This window comes from Bombus pascuorum, chromosome 12 (assembly GCF_905332965.1).
Source record: "Bombus pascuorum chromosome 12, iyBomPasc1.1, whole genome shotgun sequence".
NCBI classification, from domain to species: domain Eukaryota; kingdom Metazoa; phylum Arthropoda; class Insecta; order Hymenoptera; family Apidae; genus Bombus; species Bombus pascuorum.
In genome coordinates, this window is record NC_083499.1 from 6,163,845 (window position 1) to 6,187,487 (window position 23,643).

At 41.2% G+C, this 23,643-nt stretch overlaps 2 protein-coding genes across 4 annotated transcripts in view; one reads left to right on the forward strand and one right to left on the reverse strand.

The window, feature by feature from the left end:
• LOC132912792 (centrosomal and chromosomal factor-like) overlaps positions 1-23,643 on the reverse strand; it is a 216,481-nt gene that overhangs the window by 61,547 nt on the left and 131,291 nt on the right. The gene's annotated exons all lie outside the window — the stretch shown is intronic.
• Positions 10,015-23,643, forward strand: part of LOC132912767 (uncharacterized) — a 169,005-nt gene continuing 155,376 nt past the window's right edge. For all 3 annotated transcript variants that reach the window (XM_060970480.1, XM_060970481.1, XM_060970482.1), the window contains exon 1: positions 10,015-10,284. In XM_060970480.1, the coding sequence (XP_060826463.1) occupies positions 10,218-10,284 (67 nt within the window). In that variant the 5' untranslated portion in view covers positions 10,015-10,217. The remainder of the gene's footprint in view (positions 10,285-23,643) is intronic.

A 23,643-nucleotide genomic window follows, 5' to 3' on the forward strand; every position in this document is an offset into this window, starting at 1 on the left:
GGCCGTGGCAGAAAACCATTTCCCGTTTTCTTTCGTACACTCGTACTGCATTCACGCGTTGCCCTTACCGGTGAAATATTAAATTTTCTGCAATTCTACGAAACCGGAGAACACGTGCACCCGTTATATACTAGAAGGAAGCTTGCAACTGTAAATTAAAACTGTGATGCGAATTCGAATCTTCCTGAAACATGGTTTGGAAGTCTATCTTTTATAGTCCAATCACGTCTAAATTTCGTCCGATGTATCTCTGAAAACTAGCCAAGTGAAAGCGATTTAGTATGAGTTACGCAGAGCTCACTGAAGTATGTAAGCAGCGAATGATTTCATTATATTTACAAAACCCAACATTCAGTATGGGACCATATTTAATACCTTGTTATATACCTTAAGATGGCTGTATACTAATATGTTTTACTAAATATATGTTTGCAATCGATACCTTGTAAATTAAAAATATTTTTGTGAGCACTACCTTTCAGGGAATAAGTGAAAATTCATAGTTGATTATCGAAGGAAAAAGGAAACAGATATCTCGAATACCGATCGCCGAAAGGGAGAAAGAAAGTACGAAGGGGTAAAAAGCGTATGGTCGAGCATGCACGGGGGTGGATTTGATTTATAACCTTTCCCACCGTAACATGCTATGAAATTTCATCCGTGACGCGACGCTGATACGAACACGCCAGTTTCTATATTAAACGATGCCACTACGGTGACACGTAGAGTTCGCGTACGCAGCACAGATGTGTGCGCATCCGCTCGAGTGCGTGTCGCCGAGTAGTTTCGTACAATTAAATCAGCGCCGAGAGCAAGCCCATCGTTGAACGCGTCATTGCACATCCGTAATCATTTTAGCATACTTCGTCCCCCGTCACTGCTATCAACGCAATCTATTTTAGCGTATTCCTCCGTCACGTGTCTAAGCGCCGGATGTTCCGTTATCGTCCAGCTGCCGCGTGAAATCTAGAGGAGACGATTTTATGTCACTGGTCACACCTGGATACAGAATATTGGAACGTGGGTATGATCATTATATCACGAGAATAATAATTAAAGCTAAAATTCTTTTCTAAAATAATATTAACGAAAATGATAATAAAATCGATATAATAGCGCAGGAAGACAAGACGAAGAAAAAGAAGCTTCATCCCTGTCTCGAGTGTTGCAAGGATGAAAAAGACGAAATTTGTCCCTCGAATTTTCACTAAAACTATTGAATTTAATTTTAAATTCGGAGACGCGTGTTTCAGACGTTTTGAATACGTATCGGCTTTCTCGTAGTCCGCTACGTCATTTACAATTTCATTTGTGGCACGTTCTATTAATTGCAGTAGTAAGTTGATCTCTCGACTTTGCGTTAATATCGCGGCGAGTATTCTTTCACGAAAGCTCCGATTATAAATTAAAGGCAAGAACGAAGTCATAGTTAAAAATATAGGGAGGTGAAGAATGTCGAAGGAATTGTGGCGAAATGAGAAGACCGAAGAAAAGGTAGCATATATATCTTGGCGAAACGTTGAACTGAGATGGAGGCAAGTAATTGGAAAGGGGCAGGATGCGAAAGCTTGAAATATGGTGATACTTATATCCAAAGTAGGAAAATGAGTAGGAGGATGAGGAAAGCGTCGGAATTAGCCAATTTCGCAGGAACGATCGGTTCCTAAGCTGTCAGCAAGTAAACGAAAGTAGGGAAATTCCATTGGGGAAATGTTGACACGGCACACAATACCAGGGATAGGTTAAACGGTATAGGTGTGTTTTGAAAAGCCATCATTGCGGAGTGATCGAGTAGTAGACGCGACACCGCTGGTGTCAGATGCAGCTGCCTCGTTAATTGTCCTTCGGCTCTATTCCATCCTTGCCCTCGTTCGATGACGTTTCATCCGGTTAAATCGATGTTTCGTGTTTCCAATTAAAAAATCACGGGAAACGGCAGACTGTTGCGGATGTAAAATTCCGTCAACCGAGCGATATGTTTCTGAGGTAATTGGCGAACCGTAATCGTAATTCTACTTAGTTATAAATTATATAGTCGGATAAAATTGCGAAGATTTACAAAAATTAAAGATCTTGGGAATTCAGGTTCGTTATATAAGTACTTTCATTATCCAAATTCCTTTATTCCTCGGAGCTACGTAGCACGGCTTAATCGTATGCGACAATGGGGTTCGAAGGGGGCGGAGCCAGAGAAATTAGGATTAACGACACATAGGAATTTTTCCCGATCGCCTTCCTAAAATTCCTAACGAACCAACCCTAACGACGAAATGATCGCGTCAGCTTAAATCGACGTTCCACGCGATGTTTTATCTTAAATCGACCTTCGAATTGGGGTGAGTTGGCTGAACAGAAAAAGGGACGATGGAAGAAGGGGAAAAAGAGCAAAAGATCCATATGGACAAGAGCGGTACGTGAGAGAAAAGCTCTTTTTTTATTTGAAAAGTTGGTTCGGATCTGTTTTTGATAGATTTCAATCGATTCGTGGCAATGCGTAATTCAAGTTAAAATTGAAATTACAAGACAAAGAAACCGATGGAATATTTCGTTAGCTGTCAGCAGTTTACGAATATGTACTTTTGAATAGCCTGCCAGTGGAATTAATATTGGTGTATTTTGCCAGCGTTTCGCTCTGTTGAATAAACAATTGTTCCGTAAATATCTGTTTTACGTGTTTCTCTGCGTCCCGGTGACGTTCAACGCGTTTCGTGTTTAACGTTCGCGAAAATCGCGAAAATTGAAAACCAATAGACATCACTGTGCGTGCAAAATTCGCTTCGTGTAAGACCGGAAAATACAGCTCTGCTAGAGCATTCCTGAATTTTATATTTTGAAAAATGTACTCTTTTTTTCCCGTATTTTGGTGTTCTATAAAAATCGATTCGTCCCTCCAGGGACGTCCCATCGATCACCAGGCATGGATGCCTCTGTACGTTGTACAAATCAATTGACGCGTCGAGCAGAAGCGGAAGGAAAAATATCCCGAATGGCACGGAGGGAGTACCAAAGGTATAATGTATCATGGGACATTAAAGGTGTTCGAGCCGAGGCGAGAAGTCACGCTGACTAAAAGAAAAAGAAGCGACACGGAGAAGAAGAATGAAGGTGCGCGGGAGAGACCGCCGGGAGCAGGAAGAAGAATTGATCCCTTCCTCCTTTTTTGCCTAACTACCTACCAATCGCCTTTCTCTTCTTCTTCTCTTCTCTCTTTTCCTCCTTTTCCTCTCTTTTTTCTTTCGTCCCTCTTTCGCCTCCTTCGTTCCTTGTTCCAAGCTGACTCGTTACTATCTACTACCGACGACTTTCCTTTCGCAATCTTGCAACAAATCAGACTTATTCCACGACTACTCACACCCAACCCATTGCTCCAAGTGTCGAGAAAAACCTCTGCTCTTTTGATCTCGACTGTCCGCCGGACAAAAAATTCGTTTGCAGTTTTTCACGGTGAAATCATTTGCCAGGGCTACGCGTTCTTACTTGTTACGCGGCTTGAGCCCAAGTTTCTTTCTCGCCGGATAGCTTTGAGGACAAAAAACGGGGAATTTATGCGAAACAGGGAACCTCAATTTTTTTCCTACTCAATTCCTGTTCGTCGGGATAAAAATTAAATAAAAATATAGAAGACCAGATAGACCGGATATATTCTACAGGGTGGTCTGTACAGTCCGTTGATGGGTACAATTGGCTACCGTGGTTGTTCTACGTGGAAAAACAAGTCGAAAATGCGAAATAACATTTTTTCATATTTTGTTTCTAAAAAAATTGAATTCGGAAATTTATCAAGTATAACAATCTTTGTTAACCTATCGATTTGGTACGAGAAAACAATCAGCGGTAGGTAATTATACATGGGAAAGTAAGTCAATAATGTGAAATAAAATTTTTCCTTTTAAAATTTCATCTCCAAGCAAATCAAGAGTGAATATGTTAATAGACAAGAACTGGTCTCGATTTTTTCGGAAAATTTTCGCCTTATTCTTTCTCGTCTCGTGATCAACTGTACCAAGCGATACGGATCACCCTGTATATTTTTGTATACAATACTATATTATACTACAAAATTATGAAACCCGTATCACTCTATATTTGTATCATGTAATGACATGTATCCATGATTTTGCGAGGCAAAGATATCGGGTAGATCGATCTTGTTTACCGAAGGAAAGAGGGACATAACGCGAAGGATCAAGTTCGCCGGTCTTCGTATTTCTAACGTAGCGAACTGCAAGCGTTAATCGAGAATCGGAGGATTTGCCGGGTAGATGGCGGGCAAACGATCGTCAGCGATGCTTACGGAGGAAAAACAGGAGGGTGGAAACAACGAAGGCATCGTAATGGACTTTGCGGGTGTCGATGGGCGACGGTGTTAATTGCACCGCCTCACCTAATGGCTCGAAACGTCCGCAAATGCTCTGGAGACTCGACTTCCCCGCCTCTTACCCACCGTGGAATCGAGCCTTTTAAACCGACCATTTCTGCGCGTCTTTTATCCGCCTCCCGTTGGCTAACCGTCCCCTCCCGGCTTACTTATTTTTGTCCACTTTTCATATGAGCGAAAGATGGGACGCAAATTCAAACGAACCTACTTACATTGACCTAATTAAACGAGACCTTGTCCTCTTTATCTACGCGGTCGAGAGACGTGAAGAGATTCTCTAAGTGTTTTAGTGGCAGATGTCTGTGATTAAGCAGCACAGCGACCAGCCTCTGTGACCAGACAGTAGTATAAACCGGTGGTTTATCAGACGCGATCGATACCAATTATAGAAAGGAATTCTTCCAGCAAACATTTATGCTTTGTAGGTAAACGTTAATGTATTGTTATCGTTCAGGCGATGAAATGTACCTTTGCAAATAAGTATAATAACTGTTACAAATAATTTTAACAAATCTTCTCTACGTGTTACGACTTTGCTTGAATTGCACAATTCTAAGCGATTACTCGTGTCCTTGGTAGTTTAGATTTTTACATATGCAACTGGGAGTTGTTCTACTTATAAACGATTGTGCGTTCCAGTGAAACGTTACAAGAGTGTTTAATTAAATGTATAAATTTCTACCGTTTCGACGTCGGTGGTCGGACGAAACACAGTGCATGAAATACGCGTTCTTTTTTTCGCGGTCAGGGCAGGCCGTAAAATTTAACGTTGACGCGACGCTTGACAATTTCATTAAGATTCTCGCGCATCGTCCCTTTCCGGGACTCTCGTTAACGCCATCGCTGGAAATTGCTGGTTGCACAGCACGAAGTGCGCCCGAGTAATTGCATCGTCGCCAGCATTGCGACAGACGTTCTGGTCCACTCTTTGAGCATCCCGAAGTTAGATGGGTCGTTAGTCGAAAGTAGAGTAACCGGAAGTTAGCTGACCCGGTAAGATAGCGAACCAACGTGCGCTGCGGCACCGGCCCAACTTTCCTAGACAACTTTCTTTCTTTGTTCCATCCGCAGTCTCTTGTATATTCTCCGTTTGTTCTATTTAACGCACCACTGAGCTACGATAATGCACCCAAGAAGAACGTAAACGCGATTCTTATCTCCAAATACGTGTCCTAATAGTTCGCAGTGCTCTCTGCCGTTTCTGTTAATGCCGATAGGTATCGGTAATTGTTTCAGCAATTTCAGATTTCCGGATGGAAATCGCAGAGACTCGATTTCGTTCGTTAGGTTACTTTTCCCAACTGTTTCGCAAGACGAGGATATCAGACGAAGTTTGCTAAACGCGCATAAGAGATAAGCTTCTTCCATGCTTTCCAAGAGGTGATATAATTTACTAGAGCAATTCTCTGGCATATAGGTGAAACTGTTTGCATAAAGCGAATCGACCAGCGATGCGTATTTAGCCCGCGCTCGAGCGAAATATCTAGCGGCGAATTGTCAAACGGGATTAAATTTGATTCGCGAGTCGCCAGACGTCGGGGAAACTGAACGCCGGCTGGGCAGCATGAAAAACGAATGGCAGAATATGTATTCGTAAAATTTCGTGAGTCCATTGAACAGGGACGAACTGTTGTACGAGGAAGTAGTAGTTATGGAAAGTGGCAAGCGGCGTCACGCAGCTAGAAACTTTTCTATTTAGTCCGAAACTCCGCGGTAGAGGACGCTCCTTCCGGTTTCGTAGCTCCTTTGCATTTAATGAGGATCCACTGAATATTCAGAAACACCGCGTCGCGTGCTTCTATACACAAGAGCGGGGGTTTTTTCGTAAAAAAACTGGGTCGTCTCATCAATTTCTTAATTACCATCTTCTAGCATTCCTTCTTCTCTCTTTCATTTTTCCCTTTCTTCCTTCCCCGATGCTATTATTCTCGGACGGTAGAAATAAAGGAGAGAGAAATATTAAATCCTGATGAGTCGGTTTCAACCGGAGGATAAACGAGTTTAATTCCATAGTACGATGTCCTCTGCTTTTGTCTCTCTCCTTAGTCCTCTCTTTTAGAAAAAAGGCCCAAGATAAATGCGAATAACAGGAACGCCGAAGCTATGGGTACACGTCGTTTGCTTTCCCAGTCTTATGCCGAGAACGGAAATATTCGTCCCTGGCGTAACGGGGAACACGTTCCGAAAGTTGGTCGGATCGTCCAGACATAGGGTCGGAATAAGCCGGAAGTTGTAGGTAACGGTGCCGCCGCGATAGGAGAAGTTACGTAGCAGCGAAGTAACTTCGTCCTATCCTGGCCACCTCGTTTAACACACGCTGTGTGTGCTGATGTAAGTATAATTAGTTTCGTCCAATCCCCTTCTTCGACCTGTTTCAACCTAAATACCTCCGTAACTCGGACCCCGTTTGTGTGTACCCCCGATAACCATATATCCCTACCGTTTGACTACGTTTGACCACGTTTGACCACGTTTTCACGCTTTTATTTATGCTTGCTTTACGCAAAATTACTTCAACTACATGGCTATCTAGATGTTCGGTGAACCAGCGATAATGGTCAGTCGTTAACGCTTTTTTGTCGCTTCCTTTGCAAGCCCGGGTAAAGCGCGTAACTTTTTTACGTATACATACGTTGAACGGTTTGTTTATGGCACGGCGAAGGTTGGCAGAAATTTCCTAAGAGCATCATCGTATGGTAACTTTGGTCGCTTGAGAATAAACTTGTTTCAGGTGAGAATCTTAGCTGCGCTTAATCAGCAAGTGGTATTAGTCAACACTTAGACAGTCGGAGAGGCACACTCCTGTTTATGAAATTTGGGAGGAGATCTGATGATTATCAACGAAACGATTAAATCGATCAGAACGTTGTATTTACGCAAAATTAAAATACGATGATTTGAATAAAAATTTGTTAAAATTATTTATAAGCGCCACATAGTAATATAATAAAGTTAAAAATAAAAGATATAATAATTGGTCGTAATATATATTGGTGTTAATCGTAAATACAGTATTCACGGTTTGGTTGGCATTCTACCCAAAATTCAAATTTTAATTGTAAAATCATTTTATAGCATATGCATATGGAATCGAGTTACTACAAATAGGTACAATAATAACATGAATATTAAAATTAATTAAAATAACGATGGAAAGACGCGTTGGATATGGACAACAGATTGATGTACATATTGTTATAATATTGAATATACGGGTATTTTATAATTTACATATTAATGATTCTTCAGCTTCATTCTATTTTTCCACAAGTATCTCAATACTTTTGAATACTTTCTATACGTTCTCACGTAGTCGGCCAATTAGGAAGCCAAAATACCGCTGACCGTCAATGATACATCGATAATAGATCCATTAATTAAATCGTATCGTGAAACAATTTAATCAAATAACGTAATATAGAACACGTTTACCATTTACTTGACTTTATGCAATAATAGCAATCACAGTGACAATTGGTAGATGATTCTCGTTTAGCGGCTGCTCTGCGGTAATGCACTAAACGTAGAAATGAACTCGTATGCATATACACATACTATTCTGGCGAGTCATAAAATGACACGTTTACAATGCTACTAATTACTAATTACATATCGTATTGTCGATTGCATTCCCATTGTAGAGAATGATTTTTACTCGTATGCTAAATTTGAAATACGTGGAAATAATTTCTATTCGATTCGGAAAGAAAACGTTTGATACCCGTTAATTGGAGACACGCGAGAATGAATTGTGCGGACGGCAAAACAATGTCGAAGGTTTAACAGGAACGCCGGTAACTATCGCGGTTGCGATAACGGTCGGGCAATGGGAATTCGACGAATTCCAATAAAGTCTCTTTACGTGACGCGCGGTGAAAATGCGACATTTATCGTTTTGATTATAAAGCTATTAAAAGAGTGTCTGCCTCAGTACGATAGAATTAATTGACTATCCTCTACAGTTGCGCTACAGCTGTGAATTGATACCATTCAACCGCGTGAACTTCTGTTTGGGATAGTTTGGATCGTGTAAATCGAATGGTATGTCCGATATTTTCCCGTAACTGTCAATCCACAGATTATTGATCAGATAATAAATCTATTTCCAAATATAGATTTCTGTCATCTATTTCCTGAAATAAACAAATGAAATTTTATATACCTTCCCGTTCTACGTTCTATCTTTTTATCACTGTTATTACTCGCACCAACACAATCCAAGCATTTATGTCACGAAAACAAAGTTATAAAGAATCTATCGAGAAAACTCGAGATGGTCCCTTGAGGACGAAGCAACGTGCAACCATCCTAACTGCTGATCTATCGTTGCTGATGTATCGAACAACACGTTAAATTGTATTTCGACTGGGAAAAACAAAAGAAGATACTTATTTTTTTATTAATTTTAAATCGACTCCTCGTCGTAGAATCTCTGTATTCCGTTTCGTAGATCTGTTTTCTCGACGTTTTCTTTTTCCCGTTGCTGGAAAATATAATAAATCAATGTTATTACCTTCGTCGTCTGCGAAATGTATTACGTTAGGAAGCGAGCCGTTACTCCTTTTATTTCCTCATAGCGTATGTGCTACCTGTCTATCTTGTTCATAGTCGTCCATCAATCCATTTCTCCGGACCATTTTTCCCGCACGGCCATTTTGAATGTAGCGCCTGTCCCGTCGTTTCGATATTAGTTCAGATTTCCCGCTTCTTGTCGAATCCTCCGCGCTTATGTTGCAATTTATGACGAAAGTTTTCGTACAAGTGTTACGTCGAATTGGAATTTCCGAGCTATTATCCTCGCTTCTGGCTCTCGAATGCTCTTCCATCGGTCGAAGGAAAAATTCAGAGAAACGGTGAACGAGCGAATTTTACTGACCGCCAATTACAGAGACGAGTTACAATTTTATTCGCTACCGAATAAAAATAACAAAGAGCGCAAAAGGCAGAATTACGAGCGCTGTGATTTATCCGCAAACTTTGGATCAATCTTCATTCGAATAGCGATATATTTGCGGTAGTTAGTTCATTTAACAGCGAGATGCAATTTTATATCACGTCGATCGTTTCACGGATAGTAAGAATGCCCTCGAATTCGACACGATATTGCTATCACGTGGAGTAAAAATTTCACCGCGGAGTGTTTAAAATATAATAACGCGAATTTAAATCACGGTTATTCAAACAATTTTCAACTATCGCAGGTTAACCGCTGAAAGCGCGCATTCCAATGGAGATTAGCTGACCGATATAACGTTAAACTTTCCTTTCCGCCTCCACTTTCGAATCGTTCGCTACTCGTGGGAAAAAAGCCCATAATTCTCGCGTAGATGTATCGTCGGATATATTTCCTTAATTTAATGTTCGGCTAACAATCCCGAGATACAAAGCATACGGTATTAATAATTACGCTTAATTACTTTCTAATTTCGAAAGTTCCCGTTCCACGATAGAAATAGCGCCATCGACGGCTGAGAGCAGCGGCGCGATAGACCACGCCGCTAGTTTCAGTAGAGAAAACACGTATTTGGTCGGACGAGGACGAACTTACGCGAGTTTCAGGCCGAGGGAACGAGTCGGAGAGGGAGTCGTGATTGGTCGGAGTGGGGATCAGGTGGAGGGAGCACGCGAAAGCACGGAGACCTGTCGCCTGTCAGTAAGCGCTCGACCATCACGCTTCTACGTTCGCGTGAGCTTTTCCCTTCGTTATCGCGCACTGCTCGTGATATTCTCGTATTCTGTTCACGTGTGCGCGTGTATATCTCCTTGTTTCGGACAGTTTTCTTCGGAGTGGCGATGAAGTGATCGAGTTCCAACGTGCTGCATTTTGTACCAAAGAAGCATGGATCGACGTGGTGCCTTCTCCATTTCGATCGTTTGCTTGCTGATTGCCCTCGTTTTCGCCTCTGGTAAGTTATATTCTCACGTGTTATTTTTTCACCTTTAGGAACGTTCGTCGTTCAGTCTTTCAGCTTTAGAATCCTGAGAGGGGCATGTGGACGTTTTCGTTTGATTTTTCGAACAAAGACTGTTGATAAAGCAACATCTTTGACGACGTTAGTTGTACACAGTGTCGAATGGTTTTCCGATGTTTCGGTCGTAACAACAAGTCGAGAGCACGTTTTGTCTTTTTTCGTTTGGAGAACTTGTTAGACACGTCGACAGAAATTCTGTCGTACTTGAAAACGCTGTGCTCTTGTTTTCAGTCTATCGACGTGGATTTTAATGGCACAGCCACAAATTATTACTCCCATGGTGCGAACGTAATTCGCATGAACAACGATTTATGCTGGTTGGAACAAACTCTTTTCAATATTATTCGGTGCATACGCGGTAACGTGCTCGAGTAACATTTTGTTCACGTTAACTGTTCACCGCATAATTACGTTGCTATAGTTGTTAGGTTATTCACAGCACTGATTGTATTTAACTGGGCTAGCCACGTGTTTATTTGTCAAGTGAATAGGACACGGAGAAGTATAACCGAGTCTTGAAGGAGAGACCTCGTGTGGTGCAACGTATATGTATATGTATATAACGGGTGACGAAAAGATCCCGACTAAAATAGTGAATTAATATATCTACGAAAGACATTGTAAAATCAAATATGAAAAGATATTAAACACAGCAGAATATCTGGCACACGATTACATGTAATAACGTGCGAATTAACGTACTGTGAGATAAAGTATCCAGTACTCCGAAATTAATCATCGCACGAAAAACGAATATATGAAGTAATTTCACCTCTGACAGATATATTCGTAGCAATACCTTCATTGTAAAGTTACGTGCGCAATAAATTTTACAAGCGTGAAATATTAAATCGTGCTCGAGGGATTCGCGAAAAATTTACATTTTTAGATTGATACTACAAAATATTTTCCCCCGGAAATCGTTCGCGTTTTCTGCTATTGTACCAACAATTTCGTTTCTTCGAAATCTGCATAATAAATTCTCAATACTTTTCAATAAATCGTTACATTTTTCAAGCTCAGTGAAAGCATACTGTCTACACTCGCTCGTCCCCAAAAAACTTACATTCTTAGATCGAAACACGGGAGACGATATTTTCCTTTGAAAATCATTTTCGCGTTCTCCATTGTCGCACTAACGATTCAATTTTTCCCTAATCGATCTGATAAACTCTCGATTATTCGAGTTGATCCGCCGTAGAAGCACACACTGGCTTGCCGAAAACGGTACTCCAACTTGACCCCTTAACTCGTAATGTATGTACACCCCTTTCCGCTCGGTTTCTTTCATTGTCGACTCGTGCCCTCTGTGTAAACAGCGAGAGGCGAAGCGAGGAGAGGCGAGGCTTGCTCGGGACGTAATTTGCTCGACAAAGAGGAGGCGAACGGAGGTAGGCCAGACCTAGTCCTCTCCTCTCGCAACTTGGCTACAACCCCGGTGGTAACGCCGCGTTGCACGTGCACCCTCGACCCTCCTCCACTCTTGCGTACACGCTGGATTTAACGAACCGACGCTGTTCAACCCTTACTCGTTCCAGATAATTATCGAGCCGGGTCTCGCAGTTGACACGTCTCGGGGCCCTGGAAACCACTTTCGTCTTCGTTCCAATCCCCTCTTTCAGCCTCGTTCCTCTTGTTTTAGCAACTTGGAAACCACTTCTGGACACATGGATTTGGAAATTCAACGAGTCTGATTAAACGACTAAACATTTATTTGCTTAATTAGATCTCCGATGTTCTAGGGGAATCGTGTCTTCCATATCGAATAACGGAGATATTACCCATACGTATGTATTTGAAAATGGAAAGGATGATTGACACATGGTTTGAAATTACAGAGTAATTCTACCTTCGTTTTATCCTCCTCTTTTAGTTTTCGTTTCTTTCGTCTCACGAAACTAGGGAGCATCTTTGCGATCTATTTCTAAAATATTGATTTGCTTATCTCGAGTGTTACATGCTCCTGGATCAATATGCTTCTGTCATCGAACGATGGAATAATAGAGTTGCAACTCGATCAGATTAATATTCAAGATATTTAATTAGATACTTTTACAGAATCCTGTGCTTTCCTTATCGGATAATAAACTTGGCCATAATCTACGTACTTAAAGGTTAAAAGTTTGAAGGTGGTTTCCTTTTTTATTCGAATAAAAGAGTGGATTGGCGGGTAACAATGAAAGAAGATTTCGAAGAAAGCTTTCCACGTTTCCCATAGAATGGATAGGAGGGAGGTGGGAGAAAGGCTGCATTCGGCGAGTGTATTTTCAGCGGGTACTTAGACGTCGCCAGACTTTCGTGAACAACAGGCCTCATTATCAGTCTCTTAAGTTACGGGACACGGAACGCTCTTCGTTAACGTTGCAAAGTAGCAGAGCCCTCTTTCGAAGCTAGGATTTTCTATACATATAGTCTCGCGACCCGAAAATGCTTCTTGCTTGTCCTCCGCGACGAGGAGGAATAAATTTACATTTTTCTTACCCCTTTACCCTGGCTAGCTACGTTCTCGACATTCTTTCACGCTATACGTTCCGTCGCGTCTATTCGAACGGGGATTAAAGTGTTTCGAGAGGGAATAAGGAAGACGTTGTCCCGTTTCGCATAAATCTTCCAACGAAGCAGACTCGTAGACGGGATTAGCGAATTCGGTCAATTAAATTCGCATCGCAGCGATTTACTCAGCTCTTGGTGCAACTTGCATCGGTAAATATCGCAAAACGAAGCTTTCGCCGGATTACAGAGTTATACTAGTTTTACCGAGGACAAGAAGTTTCGGCCAAGTTTCGCGGCAAATTCGACGAGTTTCGTCGCAACTTCTGCCTCTACTTCTGATCAGTTCGAAATCTTTATATTTGCCAAACTGCTCATAATTAATCTTGACGTATCCGTCTTAAACGAACTTCATCTGGGTGTTTGACTTAGAACGCTGCGAGAGTTCGGGGCCATGAAATTCTGCAGCGGAAGCTGAGATCGATCGATCGAACCGTTTACTTGTTGAATGTTTGATCTCGCTTCAGCGAACAACGAACCGTGAAGGAAAACGATCCTCCGCTTCTCTGGAACGTTTTTTCATTGTTCATCACCCGAGACCGTCAACGTTAACGCGATAATCTTCCAGAAGATGAGCGAACCGGAGTTTTCTCGTAGATGAGCAACTTTCTAGATCTTTCAGCTCGCTGCAAACTTGAAATAGTTAGGGACTGAAGCGAGAAGTTTTGCGATTGATTGATCGAGTGAGCTATAAAGCTTATTTGATGGTCACTCTCAAGTTTTACACTTGGAACTTTTATGTAGATTTCCGAGTTCACTCGTACTTTGGATCTCTATCGAACTCACGAAATTCTAAGATAGTTACAAGATAGTTTGCAGCTCAATATAACTAGTCTTACATTTCGCAAATACTTCTGGTGATTTCCAAATTTTACAACTTTCCAACGAATCTATGGACGTTTATGCATTTATGGAAAATTTCAAAAATATGTAGGGTTCGTATTGTTAAGGTTATTCGGTGTATGTGGAATTAAAGAAACGCGTGGGTAAATTGTAAGGTATTGTAAGTATTAAAGTACAAAGTAAGCTGGTCCAGATCCTCACGCTACCAATGTTACCCCGAGACTAAAAGAACCCCGAAACCAACGTCGCACGTGAACCGCTTATGGTCTGTCATCGACGCATTCTTTTGTCTATGCGCTATCGATGACCTTAGCGCTTGAGAAAACCGAAGACCAGATGTAGAGTTTTCTTAGAAGTGGCGATCACTTCAACACGTATAATACCGCACAAAATATAGAAAATATTCAAGTACGGTAATCGTACAAAAGAACGGTGTAAATATAAGTTCGTATTTGTATCCTAAATATAACGGCAGTAGAAGTGTGAAATCGAGGATGAATTTCGTCTATAATATCCAGAGAAGATCGCATTTAAGAAGATATCACGGCAGGCATTAGAAAATGGAGTTTGGTCGGATGTTTAGTTATCCCTGCATTTCATGGCATAGTACGTATTTCCTTCGGATCTGAAACTTAGCATCGACACAGAGAACACGATGAGATTTCCGTGGAATTTAATTACTTCGGTAACTGATGTAAATGACGATCGCGTGTGAGCAATGTTGCTGTAAGATGCGCGCCATTGGTTGCCGCACGAATCCGTAGCTACCGCGAATTTCCCCTACGGCTTCGCAGTAGATCGTTTCCGATATTAATTAAGATTCGTATTAAGCCAGTCTAGGCGTATCAGGTATTGCTTTCTATCACTCGAGCTCGTAATATACCGACCTGTTTCGAGCGTTTGAAATCTGCTTCGCCTCGTTCCGGCTAATGCTGTCCAATGGTGATACTTTTGCCGTTTGTATCCGTTTTTGGCCATACTTGAATAAACTTGCAGTAACATCAAAGTAAACGTACCAGTTTCGAGCTAGTTCGGTACTTTCGTTGATTAAAACCGGTACTTTGAAGAGGACGATTCGAAAACGAAACCAAAATTTTTGTCTGGAAAAATGTGGCTCATAATGGGAGAACGTTAATTCAGCTACGAGGCAGTGCAATTGGATAATACAATGCACTTCGTGCAATTGATCCCTGTTAATCGGATTACCGGATCGCTGTATCATCGCACGATTTCGCTATTGCTGATAGCAGTTAATCGGTTTCGACGTTCAAAAATTACGTCATCGAACCTCCTGATTCTCCCTCCTCGTCTATGTTCCTTGAAACAAATCGATCATCGAGAAAGCCTCGACCCAACCCGTTCGACGACAGTATTGGTTCAGTTGCATCCACGCTGGCTCTCGACGGTCCTGCAAATATTTACGAACGCGTCGGATCGAAAACCATTTTTCCGTATTTTGCTCCCTTCTCGTTTACTCCTATTCATCTCTGGCTATCTTTGTCTTTTTTCCCGTTAGTGCTTTCGTTCCTCTTATAATCGTTGACTCGTCTCTCTTCAACAAATAAACACGATAAGAGAAAAATTTATCTTTTAAATCCACAAATTGAAATACACATTCGGCTATTTTTTCGTTTCTAGATCGGTTTTGGTCCAACGATCGATTTTCATAAAGCCTTGAAAACGTATTTTTCACGACATTCGATACGCACGTGTAATCGGTTTTGTGCTTCGTTTCGAGCGAGCCGAGCGAAACGTTGAAACATCGAAACGTCGAAATGTTTTTTCTTTTTTTTTTTTTTTGTTCTTTACGCAATTGCCGGGTCGATGTGAAATCTAGTAACTGCGGTTTTGTAAACGCGAACGATGAGAAGTTTTCAACGAATATCGGACCCAGAGCTCGGCTTTCTGGACGCGATCGAACGATCTGTTATGTTCGAAACACGCTCGTGCTCTGTTCACCTTTCGGTTTACCGTTTGTGGCTTGCTTTGCCTTTTCTATCCCGGTGCCAAATCGGCCCGTAGAAATTGAAGTTCTTTTTTTTTTGTTTATATCCTCACCTAAGGATGTTTTTACCGTGTATTCCTCTAGCGTCGATATCGCGTATTCCCTTTGCGTTACTTCCATCAATATTCGATAGGAACGCTGTGATTCCAAGCTGCCATACTAAACAACGTGTTTTATTACAGTACGTTGTATAGATTCGACAATAAGGGCAGCTATAACTTTCAGATAGCTCACGGAAGGGTGAAACGAGAAACGAGTTTCGACAAAGGCGTTACGCGTCGGTGTCTGGAGGATAGAATTTTAAAGTGCAGGATCGTTGGTCGGGAAGTTTCAAGAAAATTGGAAGCTCATAGCTCGGAAACTGTTTCCCCGTGAATTATCGGGCTCGGAGGATTAAACGTCCGAACGGGGTAAATTTATCGACGAAGCCCGCCAAGAATAACTGAATGAGTTCTCTTGATTCACTCTTATTTCTCAGGCTCGTTGATGCGAATTTATCGCGTTTACACGTCTCGTAATTTCAGCCACGCGACCAGCATGGAAATCCATCAGGGTCAAAAGGAAAAAAGAAGAAAATATCGACAAAATTTCTAATCCTATAATCCAGATGCATCGAATGTCGAGGAAAAATATTTGAAAAACTACCATGATATCTGATAGATGATTTTTTTCTCTCGTTAACTCTTAAAAAATCCCTCTCTTTTGAAAATCTACCGAGCAGTTGATTTATCCCAAGGTATAAAAAACCTTGGCAAGCGTTCCATCTGCTTCCGACTGGATGCACGTTCATAACGCGTTTTTCACCTAGTTTCGAGTAGTTGAAAGAAGAGACAGCTTGGAATTCGATTCGGCGTAATTGGTGTGCGGATTTTACACCGACCTTCGGATATCGAACCGCCTTAAGACGGCGAGGATTCGCGGTGAAGCCCGGTTTTAATCTCTTAGCCGAGGGGTTTCTGTCTCGAGCGAAAATCCCAAGCGTCGCTTCTATCCCATGGATACCGGGGAAACTGTCCCCCGAAGAAGTAAACCGGCAAATGAAATTAGATTTGCAAAGTAGCGCATTGAAGCGCGTCGGCATGCATTTCTCTTTCGGCCGGACTGATAAGCGAAAAAATTCGATTAGCTCTTTCTTGGCTCGTTTTCGATCTTGGTGTTATTGTTCCGGATAAGTAACTCATTGTCGGACGATCGATCGAAAATACTCGATAAAGATTCGATTCGTGGAGAAAAGGAATTATCGTTCTCGTCGTCTACGAAGAACTTAAGCCGGAGTAATTATTTTCCAAGGTAACCCGAGGGAACGCAGGTTCGCGATAACCACCTAATTCGCCGATATGATCGAGAGACTTAGAAAGGTCATTGGTTCCTTAATTGCAACGGGAATATAGAGCTTCCATTCTATTCGGCAAAGTCTGCTTTCCGATCGCAATGCCAAGGAATCTTACTTTGGCGAGTGAAACTTTGAATGATATCCAAGTTGATGGAAATCGATCGGATAAATTCAATTTCCTTTCACAAACATTACATAATATTATTTATTACTCGTTTATCTCATATACGGGATAAAAGGTGTCATCGGTGTACAAGAGAGAACGTGTACGTGTAAGAAGATGCAAAGGTATAGAAAAAAGTTTGCTAATGGAAATTGTAAACACGTTGGAAGAATCCAAGAAAAAATTTGATACGTTTTCAAATGGATTTTTAATAAGGTTATGATTACAACGAAACCAAAGTCTGAACCATCGTCACCACATTCTAACGCCAGAAAGTTTATTCTCGAGATTAGTTTTATAGAATATCTGCATTTGCAATGTGAATAATAACACGCGATTTCTACAGTTAACGTTAATGCCAGAGAAAACGGAAATTAATTGGCGATACTGTGGTTCGTTACTTTTTATGTCCCTTATTTGCGAAGCATTCAAGGCGTTTATGCTGGAGGAACCGCAATATCCATTTCAAGATACCCGTGCGGCTTGTACATTTTCGTAGAACGATAGCGAGAGCGGTAACGGCAGGAGAATCCGATACGCCTTTCGTAACAATTTCCATCCGCGCGTATACTCTTGCCATCGACTGATTTCCCACCCTGTTCGAGCTTCAACCGCAACTATATACACTATTGCGTTATATTCGGGAAAGCTTCTATGAAAATTGTATAATTTTAAACCAGCCACTTTAGCGGAAGAGAGAAACATCTCGTTTATTATGGCTATCTTGTTCGTTTATTTAAGCGATTCCTGTGTCGGGAATTTTCCCTCTCTTATTGTGAGTTACGCGATGCCTGGCACGTCGATCGATCATTAAATTAATTAACATTTTTCTATCGGGATCTCAAGAGCTGTTTAATAAGATCTCTCGATTTCTTTCTATAGGAATTTCCTCGATATCGAACTATTATTATTATTATTATTATTATTATTATTATTATTATTATTATTATTATTATTATTATTATTATTATCGAGAACAGCGCATCATCAAGTAACATCTAGCAGCCATTTCCACGTTTTCTTCCTCAGACAATCCTCGCTATTGTCTCGTTCATCACTAGAGAGCAGAACAACGTTGCGAAACATCTTCGAAACTGTAAGAAGTATCTCCTTGAAGAGGATGTCGACTGTTCACGGATAATGTTTAACCTACGGTTGGATTCTTGCGGCTTGTAACCGCGATTTTCTTACTTCTTATTTCTTCACTTTTCCTATTGTATTTTCGAATGGACGTTTTTTTTTGCGTAACGTTTGATTTATCGGGAAGAAAAATACCGAAAGTCGACGAGAAAGGACAATATAATCAGAACCTTATCTCGTTCGTTCGCGCTGGCTCTGTTCGAGTATTTTGGTGTCGTTTTTCTTTCGTTATCCTTTGTTGTCTCCGTGATTACACGTTGGTTATAAAGGAAAACGAGCCAGTACTCGTGCTTTAATCGTCGGACGAATCTAATCCTGAAATTGCCACTTCCCACGCAATGTCGATTCGCCCGATCGGCATGACTGTTAAAGCGATCTCGGCAAGGATTTCGTTCAGTTTTATCTCAGTCAGTATCACGCTGAAATTCTTCTGGCAGATATGACAGTATCGTTAATAAACAAACAAACAAATGTAAGATTTTGTAACTAGTCAATTTTACGTAAAGTCGTAATCAAAGATGACGCGACTACAGAGTGCTAAATTCAACGCAAAGTATTATAGTCTATGGTATTAGTGGCCGAAGCTGCACAAGCTTATATTGATTTACCACCAATCGATCGTTTAACGCTAGAGCCGCTAGATTCAGCTTTGAGACATCAGTTTTTAACTAAGAAGACCAGTATTTTTCTTCGTGTACTTTAATGAGTTATTAATTGCCTAAACGATAAATATATTTATTTTGAATAAAACTGGTCTCGAGTCTCGTATCCTCTTTACACAGTTATCCGAAGAAACGTGTCTCTGCAATCGATAGTTAAATAATTCGCTCTTCCAAGAGTTAAGATTCACCAAAGTGGTAAAAATCATAAAATCGTCTGTACACGGTGATCCGAGATTCCAAAATTTCAATCCGCGTTATGGTTATGGTTATACCGGAGATTGTTGATTAATCCGGTTAACTGTACCGCCGATCTAGAATACCAAGATCGGATCGTATACGTACGTTGATTTCTCATTCACGAGACGTTCCGTCACACGGAACGAATGTACATTTCCGCGGGATGCAGCTCGACGCTTGGAAACGACGAGCCAAGGGAAGTTCCTCTTTGGCTCGTCAAGTTGCAGCCCGACTAAACTGCGAGATAACCCGAAGTTATAGGAAAGCGCAGCATTGTAATATCGTGCAACAACATTTTCGTCGGCTCAAAGGCGTAATAAGGATTTGCCGTAGCGGCACTCCGCACCGCTATGACTTCGCTTGTCTGCGCAACCCCTGGATAATCCTAAAAGCTTCGACGGGAGCGTCGCGTCCTTTTGTAATGGATCGAGACACGAACTTTCCGCCGTCTCTTTCTATCGATCGCCGTCAACCGGCTGCGACGAGTCGAATTCGATGCGTTTCCTCCTTCTTAGAGAAGCTAGGTAACTTGCAACTTTATCGTTTACTTCCGTTATAATCCTTCGATACTATGATCTCGATTATGAACGTTAAAAGTATAGCCAAGGTTTATGATTCCAAGTTACGAGTTTCACTTTGGCACTGTTTCAAAGTTTCAGGCTAGTTTTGCTGGAGTAATATGGTAAAGTACGCTCGTGGTCTTCTTAGAGACAACAATTTATAACTATTTAATTAAAATATTCGCTGCCATCAAAGTGAGAATTCCTTTTTAGGAGCTGCATATTTATATTAATTAAATTATATATACATATTAATAAATTTATATTATATGTATTTATATTTATATTTATTTATATATATTAATAAATTAAATTTCAATGGTAATATTTGTGATTATTGTTGAGGTTATTAGATGTATGTGAATACAAAGGAACGCGTGGATAAATTGTAAGGTAGAAAATATATTCTTAAAATACTGAAGAGTAAATACAAATCGGAATATAATATGAGCTGATCCAGATCCGCACGCTAGCAGTGTTACCCTATGACTGAAAACCCTGAAGCCAACGTCGCCTATCTACTGTTTATGGTTTGCCTTCGACGCAGTTTTTCAGTTTTCTTAGAAGTGGTGACCACTTCAACAATAATGTTTGTACCAATTGTTTTAACACGTTGCTTATTTAAGGATTTCGCGCACGCAGTCAAATTTTTACGTGGCATCGTGAAATATAGTTTGCATTGTCCAAATCGATTCTTACTTACTAACGTATTCTCAGTTACCGTTTCCCTACGCTCACTCAGAATCACCATACTACGATATCTAAAACATTAGGAAGAGACATTACAATAATTAAATGGTCTCGTAGCAGAGCGAAACAACCAGTGTTAAAAGGGTAATAACTACCTCTGCTACTGTAGAACATTCTCAGAGTTCAAGAATAATTGTGGAGAAGTAGAAGAAGAAGAAGAGGAGGAGGAAGCGGAGCAAGGCTCGTTAACGAGATTCGACCGTGACATTACACGGACAAGTCCGCTCCAGTAGGAGGTACGTTCCCACATTTAATCATCAAAGGAATTTTCTCGTTGGAATGCTGAAAGAACCGAGGCGGAAGCGTGTCAGAGTCGTCGCGAAGAAAACTGTCGTTTGGCCCGGTTTTGTAAGGAGCCGTGTATTTACGGCTCAAGCCACATATCGATCTGTCGACCTCCTCACGGTCGAGCGTGTCAGCGTCGCGTAGTCCTTGGCAATGTTCGTCTTTGTCTCGCTCGATCGTCCAGGTTTCTCTCGAGAACCCTTGAATCTGACATTTGGCCAAGGCAGCCGGAACAAAGGCAGCCTTGGGCGATTGTTTCGAGGTCGTTTCTTCTTCCTGAACTCGTCGTTTAACTCAGACTCAAGTATCTTCCATCATTCGTTATCTCTCTGGTGAAAAGCGTGTTTCTTAAAAATTACACGAAAGCAGCCGCTGTAGAAGAGACCAACGCGGTTGTTAAAACTCTCCTGTCCATCGTTAATCCCGGTTTTCGTCCGCAATGATCTCCGATAAAGATCGTGGAAGAGCATTTGTCGATGAACGCTTCGTTTCCTGCGAATTCTCGTCGAAAAAACGCGAACAGACCAGAAGGGAACATTGGTAAAGGGATCGAGCCGTCGAACAAAGCGGTTCGTCCTACTTTTTTCCCATCTTATCGACATCTTTTAATCGCTTCATTTCCCGACGTATCCTCGTTGTTAACTCCGCGGACGTTATACGGAATTTTTTACGACGATTACGCCGACGTTTTATGATTTCTGAGAGGTTGGAAAAGTTGACGAGAAGAACTAAATCCATGACTCTGTTAATTATAACGTTGACCATCGTTTAATCAAGGATACCAGACAGGATACCAGACGCTATACCTGATCTGATCTATCATTTTTTACCAGAGACTAAAATCGTTGAAGGAATCAGCGAGTTACAAGTCATTTGAAACGTAACATTCATTTAAATTATACTATGAGCATTGTACATGTATTTGTTTATTATTTGTCACTAACGTACTGGATAAACTATTGATTACTCATCATCTACGATTAATTTCTTGCCTCTGTTAAAATTCTCCAAGGAATCGTTAACGTAACCAATAATCTATTAATTGTTTATCACCGACAATAAATTTTCCACGAACCAGACTTTGCCTTTCTTTATCCATATTTTCTAGGTTCTATCTAGACATTCGCAGTTCACGATAAACTCGAAAGGTACACGGTGCTGTTGAAAAAATTGGGAACTAGCGGAAGTCAAGTAGTATAAGTCAGTCGCGTGTCGGCCATTGGAAGAGGCGGTCGGCTCGGTCGACGTCTCAATTCATCTTCGGCTCGTAAATCGAACTGGAGCATCGAGTCGGCATACGAATAAAGCAAAATAGAGCGGCAAAGGGTTAACGGCTCGAGAAAAGTTCTTTCGACTCGCTACGATTTTATCGTGTCGTTTGAGACGCGCACCGGCTGCCAGTCGTCGGGGAGGAACAAAGGTCGATTGAATTTTATCGGAGATAAACCGATGTTTTCCTCGGCGCTGTCGAAATCCCCGGCGGAATCCTTCTTCCGCGTTCTCCACGATCGTCGATCCGTTAACTCGCGACTCTCCACAGCTTTTATTCTTGCGTTCCACGCTGGAACCCTTCCTCGTGTGTACACGATTCCTTTGTCCTAACAGAACAATGAACATACTTGTATTTTTTCGTGACCCACTAAATTCACTTTGCAAACGCGTAACTTCACGCCAACATTCTATTTTTGAATTTTGTGCTGGATTGTCGCTCGACGATCATTATGTGAAGGGTACGTGGCAGAAACAGGAAACGTTAGTTTTTAACGAATTTCCAGTTTCATATTTTTTTCGTATGCTCCTGCGAGTGCTCTCTATGTAACACTGGTAACATCGTATTGGTTGGAATTAAAACTTTTCGAATTTTACAGTAGTTGTAAGAAATTTAGGTGCACAGCGTACTTTTCATTTTTTACTCTTCTCATTTTGCTTAAAATTATAAGTAAAAGTTGGAAATAACGTAGAATATGATGTAACGTAGAATTATAGAATAAAATCTATGAGAAAATCTGAAATTCTGACATTTTGTATTAAGAAATAAATTTTCGTTTTCTAAACGAAGAAACATGACGCTCCGTGGAACGCTCGTCACGCGTCTTGGACTTGGAGAGTGTTAGGTGGCAGATCTGATCTGAAGGAACAAATTCTGACTCTTAATTTCCTTAACATTTTTTTAACAACTGTTATCCTTATGATCATTGTTTTCTCATTACAGTGTATCAACAAATAGAAATTCTCTACAATTACATAGTTACGTGGCGTACGCAACAGCGAATAATAGAATAAACGACGATTAAAATCTTAGTAAGGTAGTACCTGCGGATGAAGCGCTGTTTCTCGTAAATTATGGGTAAAGTTGGAATCTGCGAGTCAAGAAAATTCTTTGCTCAAACACAGGAAAGAGGTTGAAACCCCGCGGCGATCGTTCTATCGGACATACCGCGCGGAGCTTTCCGTTAGGGGAATACACATGGGGTGTGTACATGAGGGGAGTAAACCGCACAGCTCGTTGGACACCGTTGCATCATCCGACGTAAACACCGTGAGAAAACGGCTCGTCTCGCATAAACTGATCAAACTTTCCCCTACCGCTCGCCTCGAATCTTCCTCCACAATTACGCTTTTACGCACGTAGGATAAACATGGTCGGTTCACGAGCTCGAGAGCTTCGGTCAGCTAGGAATTTACGATCCACCGTAATCACCGTATCATCGTAATTCGAAGAGGGAATACCGCGACAAAAAGTTGTCGAAAAATGTTCTTTCGGT